Below are 14,871 nucleotides of genomic sequence, written 5' to 3'. Positions count from 1 at the left end.
TTATTGATGAACATCAACAGATCATTTCACCACCAGTTCTGGTGATCCTGAGGATTACATGTATCACAACGCAAATAGTCCATTTGTCCCGGATGGAAATGTCTTTCGTCATAGAACATAGGGATGTTGACTATGGCCTCAGCACCCAGCTCTGGAGCCATCTCTGGAGCCATCTCTGGAGCCATCTCTGGAGTCATCTGTGAAGCCGGGTGCTCTTCTTCTGTTGGGGGGGCGGTGGGGTAGCCTAATGGTTAAAGCGTTGGCTAGTCACGCCGAAGACCCGGGTTCGAATCCCCACATGGGCACAATGTGTGAAGCCCATTTCTGGTGTCCCCCGCCGTGATGTTGCTGGAATATTGCTAAAAGCGGCGTAAAACCAAACTCAGTCAGTCAGTCAGTCTTCTGTTGGTGTAAAGAGGGGCATCTCCGGCATCGTCAGAGGCAGCATCTCTCCCTCAGACATCTGTACTTGAGGTTGGTCTTCATGGGGTATCTCTTTGGGGATGGCAGGACTGGTCCCTTGACCCTTCTCGCCTTCTTCAATAGCACGGCTGGCTTGTTGATAGTTCTCCCACAAATCAGCAATCTCCAACTGTTTCTTGGGAGTCCTGGGTGCTTTGAGGCTCTTAGGTTTTCGGGTGCCTTGCTGATTGCTTTGGTGGATGGGGCCTTGGTAGGTGGCGTCTTGGTGGGTGTGTTCGTCAGTGGATTCACTTTTAATAAAAGAGAGCAGAGGGTGATGTCAACGACAGTGTCAACATGAGACATCCAAAGAGAACAACAACAACAGAGAGTTCTCTTTGTCTCCTGCATGGACATGACGGCTCCACAACACCTACTACGATCCCAAACATCCTGCAGTCTGGATCTCTTTCCTGTCCCCTGTGATGACTTTGGTCCAAGAAGGTCAGTGGATTCATTACAATCCTCTTGCGCCACCTTCGGTCACGAGTCCCTTCCAATTTAACATTGCTTACCCTGTCAATGCCTACATCGATGTGTGTGTTACTTCCTGCATCTTTTGTCGAATGAAATAAGAAGATTGACCTATCGTTATTGTTATTTTTTGCATTGGTCGCAACATTCTTTTGAGAGATGCGTGGTCCTGAAAAGGACCGTTGGTTTTTGTGAGATGGACTCACAGTGGTAGTGACCACAGGTGTGTTAAACACTGACAGGCATGGATGGTCATCTGTGTTTTCACAGGGCACTTGCTACCATAGGTCAATCGATTGATACCCGTGAAGATCCGAGTTAGAATTGGTCTTCAGTAACCCATGCTTGTCGTAAGAGGCGACTTTCGGGATCGGGTGGTCAGGCTCGCTGAATTTGTTGACCACATGTCATCGTATCCCAATTGTGTAGATCGATGCTCATGCTGTTGATCACTGTATTGTCTGGTCCAGACTCGATTATTTACAGACTGCCGTTGTATAGCTGGGATATTGCTGAGTGCGTCATAAATATAAGCTCACTCACCAACTCACTCAAACCCCACTCACTCATACACTGAAATGTGGCATTATAGGCTGTTGTACCATTGGCGTAGACAGGAAGACCTGCACCACCTTAGGTCACGGTCTCCTCGAATTTTTACATTGATAACCCTGTCAGGGCTTACATCGATTTGAGTCAGTGTCGGGGCTGCATCTGGCTCAAATCAAGAATACAGATGGCATGGATGCGACTCATCATGGCAATGAGCCACTCATCATGTCCACGGTGAACGACATGATGCATTCCCTCTATCGAGAAGTGCGTGTGCCTGTGGGACACAATCAGTTGGAAATTACTCCCTCCATGGGAACCTATCCTACCGAGCCTATTTGAAAATGTGACTAAGTTATGTGGAGGCAGCCAAAAGGACGTATCTCCAGTGCCCAGGATGGTATACAGATGAAACTGGAAAAAATGGATGACGATAATGCTATCGCCCAGAATGTCAACGCAGGGCTCCTACGTTAAAGACTATTTGAATGAGCAGTTCTCAGAAAATATCCAGTTCTGGGAATTCCACATGGGAATCCCTCCCTCTCCCTCCCTCCTTCCCGTCCGTCCGCCGCAATCTTGACATGCGTCTACTCTCATGAGATCCCGCGTGATCACATGAGATCCCACCGGATGGGCCGCCATCTTGAACAGGGAGTCCTCTTGGCCCGGATGTGACCTCATTGTGATGCGCGCGCACACCGGGACCGGAACCACACACACACACACACACACCAGAACCGGAACAGGAACCCAAGTTACCTCCCCTTAGCGGAAGTGACGCCATCTTGGGTCATGTGACCGGAAGTGCCGCCATCTTGAAAAAGACCCCAGGGTGCTGTGGTACACTACTAGCATGAACATCGATCTACGCAATTGGGATACGATGACATGTTGTCAACCAATTCAGCGAGCCTGACTTCACAATCGGATTAGTCGCCTTTTAAGATAAGCATTATAACCCGGATGTCCACGGGTATGATTTCCAAGTAAAGTAACTTTGCCTTCAACTGAATCATAAGAGAAACAATATACATATGTAGTACAATAATTTACACAAAATAGGGGTAGCATAGTGGTTTAAGCGTTCGCTCGTCCGGGTTCGATTCCCCACATGGGTTACAATGTGTGAAGCCCATTTCTGGTGTCCCCCGCCGTGATATTGCTGGAATATTGCTAAAAGGGGCGTGCGTAAATTCATACTCACTCACTCACTCATACTCACTCACACATCACCGTATAGATATAGTTGTTATCAATCTGAATCTAAGCACTGATCTGAATGCGAAAACCATGAGGCAAATTTACTTGTTTCTCACTTCTAGTTGTAGTAGATAAATCAGGTGAAGGGAATAGCTTATCTCGCCATCCTTGAACCATCTGAGATCACCGATATACTTCAGGAATAAACAAACCTCCTTGGTTAAATTCCCTTGTTTCATTGTAACAACCCGAGAAGACGTGTTGACTCTTATAAAGAAAATATCGGTAATGAGGCAATCCCAGAGAACTGTTTCGACACAGACGACATGAGTCATTCATATTGGACCTGATACTTTTTACCTGTTTGCATTAATACAATAATACATGACACTTGCTCTTCAGTAACTGCCATTCGATCTTACTTCCAATTACCTTTCCACAAGTTAAGTGCGAGTTGAGCCCTCGTGTCGTATATCCATCATGTTACCATTTCTCCAATTCGTGGCATGAATCATAAGCGGCCTTGTTTCGACCGTGTCACTCTGACATCCTCCACTGTATAACATCCACCTTGCTTAAGCCTTTATCATACTTGCAGTTTTCAATGGCCATGTAAGCATTGGCATCTCCGTGGTCTTGCAGTGTTTAACATCGACCCTGGTAAAGTCTTTATCATGCATGCAGTATTCAATGATCATGTAAGCATTGGCATCTCCGTGGCCTTGCAGTGTTTAACATCGACCCTGGTAAAGCCTTTATCATGCATGCAGTATTCAATGATCATGTAAGCATTGGCATCTCCGTGGTCTTGCAGTGTTTAACATCGACCCTGGTAAAGCCTTTATCATGCATGCAGTTTTCAATGATCATGTAAGCATTGGCATCTCCGTGGTCTTGCAGTGTTTAACATCGACCCTGGTAAAGCCTTTATCATGCATGCAGTATTCAATGATCATGTAAGCATTGGCATCTCCGTGGTCTTGCAGTGTTTAACATCGACCCTGGTAATGCCTTTATCATGCATGCAGTTTTCAATGATCATGTAAGCAATGGCATCTTCGTGGCCTTGCAGTGTTTAACATCGACCCTGGTAATGCCTTTATCATGCATGCAGTATTCAGTGATCATGTAATCATTGGCATCTCCGTGGCCTTGCAGTGTTTGACATCAGTAGGGCTATAATTTTTCATTACATTATCTTATGTAAACAAGAGCAATCACAAGGCAGCCATGAAGTCTGTAACATGTTTTGAACAAACAATGTACATCATATATAGCATAATAAGAATGAAATAATGAATTGAATGTTGTTGTTTTTTCATTTTACATTGGCATTGTTCAGGAAACTTATGTGTATAGTTGTTTACGTAAGTCAGTATCTTTATGCCAATAAGAGTCAAATCAGTTCCACACTGACAAACGTTTGCGTGACAAAGGGCAATTATCATAAATTTGACACACGTAAAGAGGGCGCATGACGTCATCAGCGCGTGACTCACGTGCTCATATTTATGGCCCGATCTTACATGTGCATTAGAAATGTATATCGCCTTTACTTTATCAAGCAAAAATTCATTTCATGGATGAAACGTTAATTTATATCTTATGACTTGTGCTAACCGATACGCTATATACCTATCTCGACCTTATTCAGGGCAGTTCAGTGTATTTAATGATAGAATCTCTAGGCGTATATATACAGGTAAATTGCCTTTAAATGTGACTAATTTCCTATATGACTGGGTGAATGTACAAAGTATTATCTTAAGCAGGGCACTTCATGTTTAATCATATTGCAGTGAGCCAGTAGTGTGTCTTCAAACCTATTTGTCCTTGACACGCCAGGACTGTGGGCAATTACTCTGCCGAATTAAAAAAACAATGTATGATAAAGTCTCTGATATGTATGTATGTGTTTCAAATGGCAGACTTGAGTTCTGAACATTGAACGCATTTATAGTGTTTCGTGGGTGCTCTACCGACTAACGGAATTAACTAACGCGCACCTGTTAACCTATTTTTAAGAGTTAGCTCCCTTGCAAGAGATTTCGATACGTCATGTCGTAAAAATCAAGGTCAAAATGCGTGAATTAATTTTTTAAATAGCAAATAATATATGAAATAACTTTAAAAGTTATAACATGTTATGTTTTATTACTATATTTACTATTTCAGCGTTCAATTTATTTGACCTCAACTCTGTTGCCATTTTTGGAATGTCAGCGCAGCTCGTCAATATGGCGCTTGCTAAATAGCTTATTTATCAAGTCGTAGCGATGTAGCTGTACTGACGGCTAACTATGGAAAAGGACTTTGTAAATTGGCGTTTGATTCCAAAGTTTTATGGACGATTATTCTGCACCCCAGATGTCAAATGGTTTGCAACTATCACTGTGAACCTCGCCTGTTTTCAATTTGCCTGTATTGTTTTCAATCGATTTCTTGTAAAACATGGCCGACTTGTGTCTCCGAACTCTTACAAAATGATCAATTATTAACTTCCCCCGATCATAAGTCGGACCGAGATCTTGGTCGTTGTAGATCTGTTTCTTTTGTGGCTTGATCACGGGATTCAATGATGGATGATAAGCACAAGGAGCTGGTCGCGATGCACCGGTCGAAGATTGTACAGACGGTAGAAGTTGACAAGTTGTGTCCTTACCTGGAGAAGGGAGCGCAAGTGTTAGGACCCGACGAGGTCGCTGAGATAGAAGGACAGTCCTCTCGGATGGCAAAAGTTGAAAAACTCTTAGATGTTTTATCTGTGAAGGGTGGACCAGCTTATGAAAACTTTTTGCATGCTCTAAAGAGTACCTACCCACATTTCTTCAACGTTCAGTTTATGGGAGGCAGCTCTGGATTGTCTGCAGGTAAGTGTTGTAAACTGTCTTGAAAACAATAGGAGTAGTACAGTTTGATGTAAATTGTCACCGATTGTGGATGTTTGGGGTCTGAGATAACTGGTTTGTGTCTTTTGGAAAATAATTTGGATCCAGCCAAAGGCATTATTACTCAGATGCTTGCTTAAGTGTAATTTCCTCACTGGTTAACAGTATATTTTAGACACAAAGTGGGGATATCTTGAAAAAATTAATGTTATTGGCATGCTTTCAATTTTCCATGACAAATTAACTCTTAAGCGAGTCAAATGAGTCCACACAATTTAATATGGAGCCGTAAATAGTGAGTTAAAGGGGACACGCCCACCCTACACAACCTTAAACTGGCCTCACTGAGGGTTTAGGTGTCAACAGAGACGAGATACAGGTCAAGTGCAGGGAGGGTGGGAAGGAGGGCATGATATTAACAACAGACTACTGTAAAAATTGTTACATTATATTTCAGTTTCTGTCTCAGAAACAAGTATTGAAATAATTAATTTCATAGATTTGACACGTTTTCAAATGAAGATCATGTGATGTTTACATAACATAAAACATAATATTTTCAAGGTTTAGATAAAAAAAATCATTGTGGATTTCTTTGTATGATGCTGAAAGACATGAAACGTCATTTTGAACTCAAGGGAAAACAGTCTTTGTATTGACTTTCCTAATTTCAAATCAATTATATTGTTGTATATCATATTTATCTATAATACTATTAATACTAGATTTCAGTTATTGATCGGGGAATAGAAGTTAAGGATGAAACTGTTTGATCAAAAAACATTCATAAACATCCTTTGAGTGATGTTTTTGTTATTATCTATATGAAATGTCTTCCAATAGACATGATAAACTATTTAGTGCTTTATTTTTAAGTAATTGTTCTGTTTAAAAGTGAACATAAGCTATTACTGTATTAGATCAATATGTTCACAATCTTTAATTGTTTTGTAAGGCAGTTATCATAATTATGAATTATGTTGTATGTAATCCTAGCTCTGTTTGTTGTAATTGTCACATGTTGATTGATGCACATGATGTATGCCTGCGTGTGATATTTTGAATCTTGTGCCAAAGACTATGGTTCTGCTGCTATAACTTAAGTCACAGTTGATTGACTCACTTGATAGCTGAGCTATTAAGATTAACACACTTTGTGATGACCTGAATTAGGGAATATAAGGGTTGAAACTAGCCCACTGGGTTGATTTGTTTGACAGAGTTGTGTTATTCTTTGTTGTCGTTGTTTATATTGTTGTGTCACTGCTACTGTGTGTACAAGTAGAGACATTCTGGTTTACTTTTTGACTATTTATGAAAATTATGATGAACAAAAAGGGGCTCTGGGTTAGCCTAGTGGTTAAAGTGGCTGCTCATCACGCCGAAGAAGGGTTGCATTCCCCACATGGGTACAATTTGTACAGCCCATTTCTGCGGTCCTCCGCAGTGATACTGCTGGAATACTGTTAAAAACTGAGGAAAACCAAGTTCACTCACCAAACCCAAAAGTCACTATTGACACTTTTATTGTTTTACTTCCAAAGGTACACATTATTTAAATAGACTGCTTGTCTACCGTATTGTACATGTAAAAGTCCTAAAATTATGGACATGTAAAAGTCCTAAATTTATGGACCAATGGGGTAGTCTGTCGGCTTGTCATACAGATGGCCTGGGTTCCGTTCACTCCAGGGGCGCCGGGGTAGCCGAGTGATTAAAGCGTTCGCTCGTCACGCCGAAGACCCGGGTTCAATTTCCCACATGGGTACAATGTGCAAAGCCCATTTCTGGTGTCTCCTGCCGTGATATTGCAGGAATATTGCTAAAAGCGGCATAAAGCCATACTCACTCACCACTCACCCCATAAGTGAACCGGGGGGATGCCCTTTTTCGGTGCCCCCTCTTCACCCTACACTCTCACATTATCAATTACTTGCTAAAATTTATGCCAGATGAACCTGGTATGTAAGTTAGTGGAATACAGTGTTGGCTCTTCATGATGGTAGCCCTCATTCGATTCCCCAGATTGGTAAAAGTGTGAAGGCCGTTGTTGGTGTCACCCAATCACTAATGCCGTTTTTATTGTAGATTCCAGGTCCACATCAATGACTTCCGACTCCGAAGATGATGTACAACGCCATTCCCAGCACATCCAGATAGGTGAGTTTGCTGATGCAGATGTGTAAACCTTATTTATCTCAAGAAATCTTCAGAGCATGCCCAAGTAATAAACAATGCATCAAGAAACATTAAGTATCCAAGAATTCCTTCTTCTTAAAGTCTGTCACTGTGGTACAATATCTTATCTCCAACTTTTCTTGGCATAGCTTAAAGTGACACTTTCTCATTGACAATACCACCTGCTTCCATTCAGATCCAAGTCGGTCGCAGGAGATCCGAGATGCCCGCCTGAAGATCATTCCCTCCAGTCAGTATGAGATAGAGAGCAGCAGCAGCAGCTACCCTACACTGTCACAGAGTCCGCTTCACCCCAGCCTACAGTCTCCTGTGGAGATCAAGGTGTCGGAAAAGTCACGTGACTATGACTGGCTCAAAGAACAGTGTGAACATGCAATCAAGGAACTGCAGTCCATGAAAGGCCAACATGCTCAGACGGTCACACGGTATGACCAAGCTACGAAGGAAGCTGACCATTACCGTAACCTTTACAAGACATCTCTCACAAGGCAGACACAACTGACAGATGAAATACATGCACTGAAATCAGAGAACTTGGATGTATTGAGCAGAAGCCAGAAACTGGAACAGGAGGTTGGCAACTTACACAAATTACGTGAAGAAGACAAACAGGAAATTGCTGAGCTACGCATCCAGTATCGTAAAGTGTTGAGTGAAAGTGGTTCCAGTGAGGTGCTAAATGAGATGTATGACACACTGCTAGATAAGTATGAGACTCTGAAGAACAACTATGATCATCTCCGTGAACAGTATGATGATGTTGCATCATCCCACGGCACGAACAACAGCCGTCTGGAAAAACTGTCAGAGGAAAATGAGAGTGTTCTGAAAAAGTATGAGGAGATGCGCATTGAGCGAGACATGGCTATAACGGACAGGAATGGCTTCAAACAGCAGTGTACATCTGCAATTCGAAATTGGAACCAGGTGCTGAATGAAAGGAAACAATTGAACGAATCTTTAGCATTTATGACTCAACAACGAGATAAATATGTGTTAGACTATAACCAGGCACTTGCCAAACAAATAAGTCTGAGGAAAGAGAAGGAGAGTTTGCAGAATGAACGTGATGCCTGTTACAATGAATATCGTCTGATCATGTCTGAACGGGACACAGTGCATAAGGAAATTGAACAGCTCCATGACAAACTCGTGGATGTGACGAAGAAGGTGACTGTGCTTGAGAAGGACAAGAAGAGCGCGGAGGACCAAGTTGAAACACTGAAACGTGAAGTTGCCTCCGCCCTGCAGGACCGGGACAAGTGTCGACGTGAGTGCAATGATATATCAGGCATGAAACATGAACTGGAGCAAGAGCGGGATGTGATTCAGAAGGAATTTAGTCTGCTGACTCAAGAACGTGATATTGCGCGCCAGGAGCGCCACCAGGCTCTGGAGCGCATGGACCACATAATTAAGGAGAATTATGAAATCACTCAGAAGAAGAAAGCAGAAGAGATGGATCATGTTGCCAAGGAGACGGAATCTCTGAAGAAGCAGATTGAAAAATTGAAGCAAGACTTGAGTGGTAAGTGTGTTGTTAGTTGCTAATGTTGAAATGTAGAGGTTAACCCAGATTTGTTTCACAAAGCATGAACTTATGAAATGAATACAAGACCACCAGATCAATGTGCAATGAATGCATTATATGTAAACACATGTTTTTTAAGTTAAAATCACCAAAGGTCTCAAGTTGGCCTCTTGCTGCTCTTGTTGAAACTGTCCTAAAACTTCTTGAATGATCCAGCTTGCCATGTACATGTTTGTCACAAGGGGAAACTCTTGAACACAAGGGGAAACTCTTGAACACATCACTGTCACCAACAGCACTGACACATATTACATGACTTGTTCATTGTGTGGTGTACCTTTGACAAACTGCTGGTAGGAGTGTGATCACATTGTGAGGTAGAAGTACCTACGACAAACTACTGGTAGGAATGTGATCACATTGTGAGGTAGAAGTACCTTTGACAAACTGCTGGTAGGAATGTGATCACATTGTGAGGTAGAAGTACCTACGACAAACTACTGGTAGGAATGTGATCACATTGTGAGGTAGAAGTACCTACGACAAACTGCTGGTAGGAATGTGATCACATTGTGAGGTAGAAGTACCTACGACATACGGCAGGTAGGAATGTGATCACATTGTGAGGTAGAAGTACCTACGACAAACTACTGGTAGGAATGTGATCACATTGTGAGGTAGAAGTACCTACGACAAACTACTGGTAGGAATGTGATCACATTGTGAGGTAGAAGTACCTACGACAAACTACTGGTAGGAATGTGATCACATTGTGAGGTAGAAGTACCCTCACGACAAACTGCTGGTACCATTACGACATCAGGTAGGACGGCAGGTAGGAATGTGATCATTGTGAGGTAGAAGTACCTACACACAAACTATCTGTAGTGAAGTACACACCCTTCTACAAACTACTGGTAGGAATGTGATCACATTGTGAGGTAGAAGTACCTACGACAAACTACTGGTAGGATCACATTGTGATCCTACGACAAACTTGTAGAGGTGATCACAGTAGAAGTACCTACGACAAACTGCTGGTAGGAATGTGATCACATTGTGAGGTAGAAGTACCTACGACATACGGCAGGTAGGAATGTGATCACATTGTGAGGTAGAAGTACCTACGACAAACTGCTGGTAGGAATGTGATCATATTGTGAGGTAGCAGTATGTGATCACATTGTGAGGTAGAAGTACCTACGACAAACTGCTGGTAGGAATGTGATCACATTGTGAGGTAGAAGTACCTACAACAAACTACTGGTAGGAATGTGATCACATTGTGAGGTGGATGTATCAATACATTTGATCACATTGTGTCACATACTTGAGGAATCACATTGTGAGGTAGAAGTACCTACAAATTTGTGGTAGGAATGTGATCACATTGTTTTCACTGCCAATACATTTGTTGTGTCAATACTTGATCAATACAAATTTGTGAGTAATAATTGTTTTTCACTGCCACAGAAATGTGTATTAATATTACTTATTATTAATATTACCCGTACAATGGTTTAGATGGACATACTGAGCGTATTTCATTTCTTGGCAGTAAGTAGATTAATTGCAGATGTAAGTGGAATTCTGTTATCTATATACAATATAAATATGAAAGTTTGATGGATATATGTCATTATATTGTGATACTGTTGAGTCGATATGTCAATACCCATCTTTCAAATCAGTGACGACTCGTTTTTAGCATCAGCTTTCACCCAAAGTTAGTTATAACATACCCAAAATACTGTCATGTGAACATAACCTTCTAGCGCCTCACAGGCAGCTTGTGTTATCCGGGGTAATATTTTTCTGCGCTATGAGCATGATGTTGGTGTTGATTTAGCGCAATGTAAATGGAGTGATTATTATTATTACTGGTTACTCACTGATTATATAACTAACTCACTGTAGTCATAGTTGTTTTCATCATGAGACGAGAGACAACAGATCCATATGATACACTGCTTAGAAGGAACGACGAGAGACGACAGGTCCATATGATACACTGCTTAGAAGGAACGACGAGAGACGACAGGTCCATATGATACACTGCTTAGAAGGAACGACGAGAGACGACAGGTCCATATGATACACTGCTTAGAAGGAACGACGAGAGACGACAGGTCCATATGATACACTGCTTAGAAGGAACGACGAGAGACGACAGGTCCATATGATACACTGCTTAGCAGGAGCGGCGATAGCGACAGGTCCATATGATACACTGCTTAGAAGGAACGACGAGAGACGACAGGTCCATATGATACTCTGCTTAGAAGGAGCGGCGAGAGGCGAGGTCCATATGATACACTGCTTAAAAGGAAGGCGGCCGAGAGGCGACAGGTCCATATGATACACTGCTTGCTTAGAAGGAACGACGGCGAGAGGCGACAGGTCCATATGATACACTGCTTAGCAGGAGCGGCGAGAGGCGACAGGTCCATATGATACACTGCTTAGAAGGAGCGACGAGAGACGACAGGTCCATATGATACACTGCTTAGAAGGAATGGCGAGAGAGCGACAGGTCCATATGATACACTGCTTAGCAGGAACGGCGAGAGACGACAGGTCCATATGATACACTGCTTAGAAGGAGCGGCGATAGACGCGACACAGGTCCATATGATACACTGCTTAGCAGGAACGACGAGAGACGACAGGTCCATATGATACACTGCTTAGAAGGAACGACGAGAGACGACAGGTCCATATGATACACTGCTTAGAAGGAACGACGAGAGACTACAGGTCCATATGATACACTGCTTAGAAGGAGCGGCGAGAGAGCGACAGGTCCATATGATACACTGCTTAGAAGGAACGGCGAGAGCGACAGGTCCATATGATACACTGCTTAGAAGGAACGGCGAGAGACGACAGGTCCATATGATACACTGCTTAGAAGGAGCGGCGACGGCGACAGGTCCATATGATACACTGCTTAGAAGGAGCGGCCCGAGAGGCGACAGGTCCATATGATACACTGCTTAGAAGGAATGGCGAGAGCGACAGGTCCATATGATACACTGCTTAGAAGGAGCGGCGAGAGGCGACAGGTCCATATGATACACTGCTTAGAAGGAACGGCGAGAGAGACGACAGGTCCATATGATACACTGCTTAGAAGGAACGGCGAGAGGCGACAGGTCCATATGATACACTGCTAAGAAGGAACGACGAGAGACGACAGGTCCATATGATACACTGCTTAGAAGGAACGACGAGAGACGACAGGTCCATATGATACACTGCTTAGAAGGAACGACGAGAGACGACAGGTCCATATGATACACTGCTTAGAAGGAACGACGAGAGACGACAGGTCCATATGATACACTGCTTAGAAGGAACGAGAGAGACAGGTCCATATGATACACTGCTTAGAAGGAACGACGAGAGCGACAGGTCCATATGATACACTGCTTAGCAGGAACGATACACTGCTTAGAGGCGACACAGGTCCATATGATACACTGCTTAAAAGGAACGACGAGAGACGACAGGTCCATATGATACACTGCTTAGAAGGAACGACGAGAGACGACAGGTCCATATGATACACTGCTTAGAAGGAACGACGAGAGACGACAGGTCCATATGATACACTGCTTAGAAGGAACGACGAGAGACGACAGGTCCATATGATACACTGCTTAGAAGGAACCATATGATACACTGCTTAGAAGAGCGCGACAGGTCCATATGATACACTGCTTAGAAGGAACGACGAGAGACGACAGGTCCATATGATACACTGCTTAGAAGGAACGACGAGAGACGACAGGTCCATATGATACACTGCTTAGAAGGAACGACGAGAGACGACAGGTCCATATGATACACTGCTTAGAAGGAACGACAGGTCCATATGATACACTGCTAGCAGGAACGGCGAGGTCCATATGATACACTGCTTAGAAGGAACGAGATCGAGAGACACTGCAGGTCCATATGATACACTGCTTAGAAGGAACGACCGAGAGACGACAGGTCCATATGATACTCTGCTTAGAAGGAACGACGAGAGGCGACAGGTCCATATGATACACTGCTTAGAAGGAACGACGAGAGGCGACAGGTCCATATGATACACTGCTAAGAAGGAGCGGCGAGAGACGACAGGTCCATATGATACACTGCTTAGAAGGAACCCATATGATACACTGCGAGAGGCGACAGGTCCATATGATACACTGCTAAGAAGCGAACGACGTCCGACAGGTCCATATGATACACTGCTTAGAAGGAACGACGAGAGACGACAGGTCCATATGATACACTGCTTAGAAGGAACGACGAGAGACGACAGGTCCATATGATACACTGCTTAGAAGGAACGACGAGAGACGACAGGTCCATATGATACACTGCTTAGAAGGAATGACGAGAGACGACAGGTCCATATGATACACTGCTTAGAAGGAACGACGAGAGACGACAGGTCCATATGATACACTGCTTAGCAGGAACGACGAGAGACGACAGGTCCATATGATACACTGCTTAGAAGGAAGTCTCAGATATGGCCATGGCCATGACAAATTTTGCTGTTACTGTTTCCAGGTAAACCAGGAGACAAGAATTTCACCCAACATAGATTAGTAATTTTTTCAACTGATAATTGTTTTGAATGCCAAGATTGAAGTTTCATCTGTTAATTGATTGGTTGGTTCCCCACTAGTGACTGTGGTATAATTCTGAACGGTCACATTGTTATGATATGACTTAAGATTGTTGGTAGCCATCTTTAAACAGGGTTTAAAGACTCAGGGATGAAACTCATGGGATGCTTGTCTGTACATAAGGCAATGTTCTAATAATGGTTAATAAACAGACATATGAGCATTACATTGAAAGTGTTTAGATGGTCCTGAGACTGTGTCAACTGAACATAGTGTAGAAGTGCCTGAACATGCTGAATTGCCAGCAGGCCCCCACTATTTACAACGCTGTCTGTTACTCATGCACTGTTCACAGTTCACTGACCCTGTGCTCAATGATCAGGTACAACACCCAGGGTTACCTGGCACTGGGTACCTGGCAAGTCACCAGGGCATGTCTACCTGCTCCTTGTTGTTCCCAGAAACCATGCTGACTAGACTTGCACATGTTTCGGTCATGTCAGCTACCTGCAGGAATAGTCACACAGTATCCACCCCACTTCCCAGTGCCCTCTCTACACTGGCCCTCGCATGAAAACACTATATACCGTGTACCCACCTCATTATTGAGTACCAATCTGGTCACACAAACTTTCACTTGCAGATGCACATGCATTTTCAAACACACTAATTACTCTTTCATGATTTAGCATTTTTGAAGTAGTTGTCACAAACTGTAGCCAAACAACTAGAACCCTTCTGCAACAATGTGTGTCTACATTGCTGTCTACATGACATACTTACCAGTAAATCTGACCCGTGAAGGTCCGGGTTAGAATTGGCCTTCAGTAACCCATGCTTGTCGTAAGAGGCGACTAACGGGATCAGGTGGTCAGGCTCGCTGGCTTGGTTGACACATGTCATCGGTTCCCATTTTGCGCAGATCGATGCT

At 43.3% G+C, this 14,871-nt stretch overlaps 1 protein-coding gene and 1 long non-coding RNA gene across 2 annotated transcripts in view; both read left to right on the top strand.

Moving 5' to 3' along the window:
- The first annotated feature begins 4,895 nt into the window (after positions 1 to 4,895).
- The window catches only part of LOC124266133 (disks large homolog 5-like), a 67,513-nt gene continuing 57,537 nt past the window's right edge, over positions 4,896 to 14,871 (top strand). Inside the window, exons 1-3 of the mRNA XM_046700946.1 lie at positions 4,896 to 5,561; positions 7,668 to 7,739; positions 7,954 to 9,306. Coding sequence (XP_046556902.1) covers positions 5,267 to 5,561; positions 7,668 to 7,739; positions 7,954 to 9,306 — 1,720 coding nt within the window. The 5' untranslated portion in view covers positions 4,896 to 5,266. The remainder of the gene's footprint in view (positions 5,562 to 7,667; positions 7,740 to 7,953; positions 9,307 to 14,871) is intronic.
- On the top strand, positions 12,810 to 13,875 carry LOC124266134. The gene is made up of 3 exons (XR_006895639.1): positions 12,810 to 12,953; positions 13,015 to 13,146; positions 13,540 to 13,875. It is a non-coding gene; the product is annotated as an uncharacterized LOC124266134 (long non-coding RNA).

Source organism: Haliotis rubra, unplaced genomic scaffold (assembly GCF_003918875.1).
Source record: "Haliotis rubra isolate DU_JTF1 unplaced genomic scaffold, ASM391887v1 Scf1231, whole genome shotgun sequence".
NCBI lineage: Eukaryota > Metazoa > Mollusca > Gastropoda > Lepetellida > Haliotidae > Haliotis > Haliotis rubra.
Note: the sequence above shows the minus strand (reverse complement) of the source record. Positions and strands in the feature narration are given on the sequence as shown.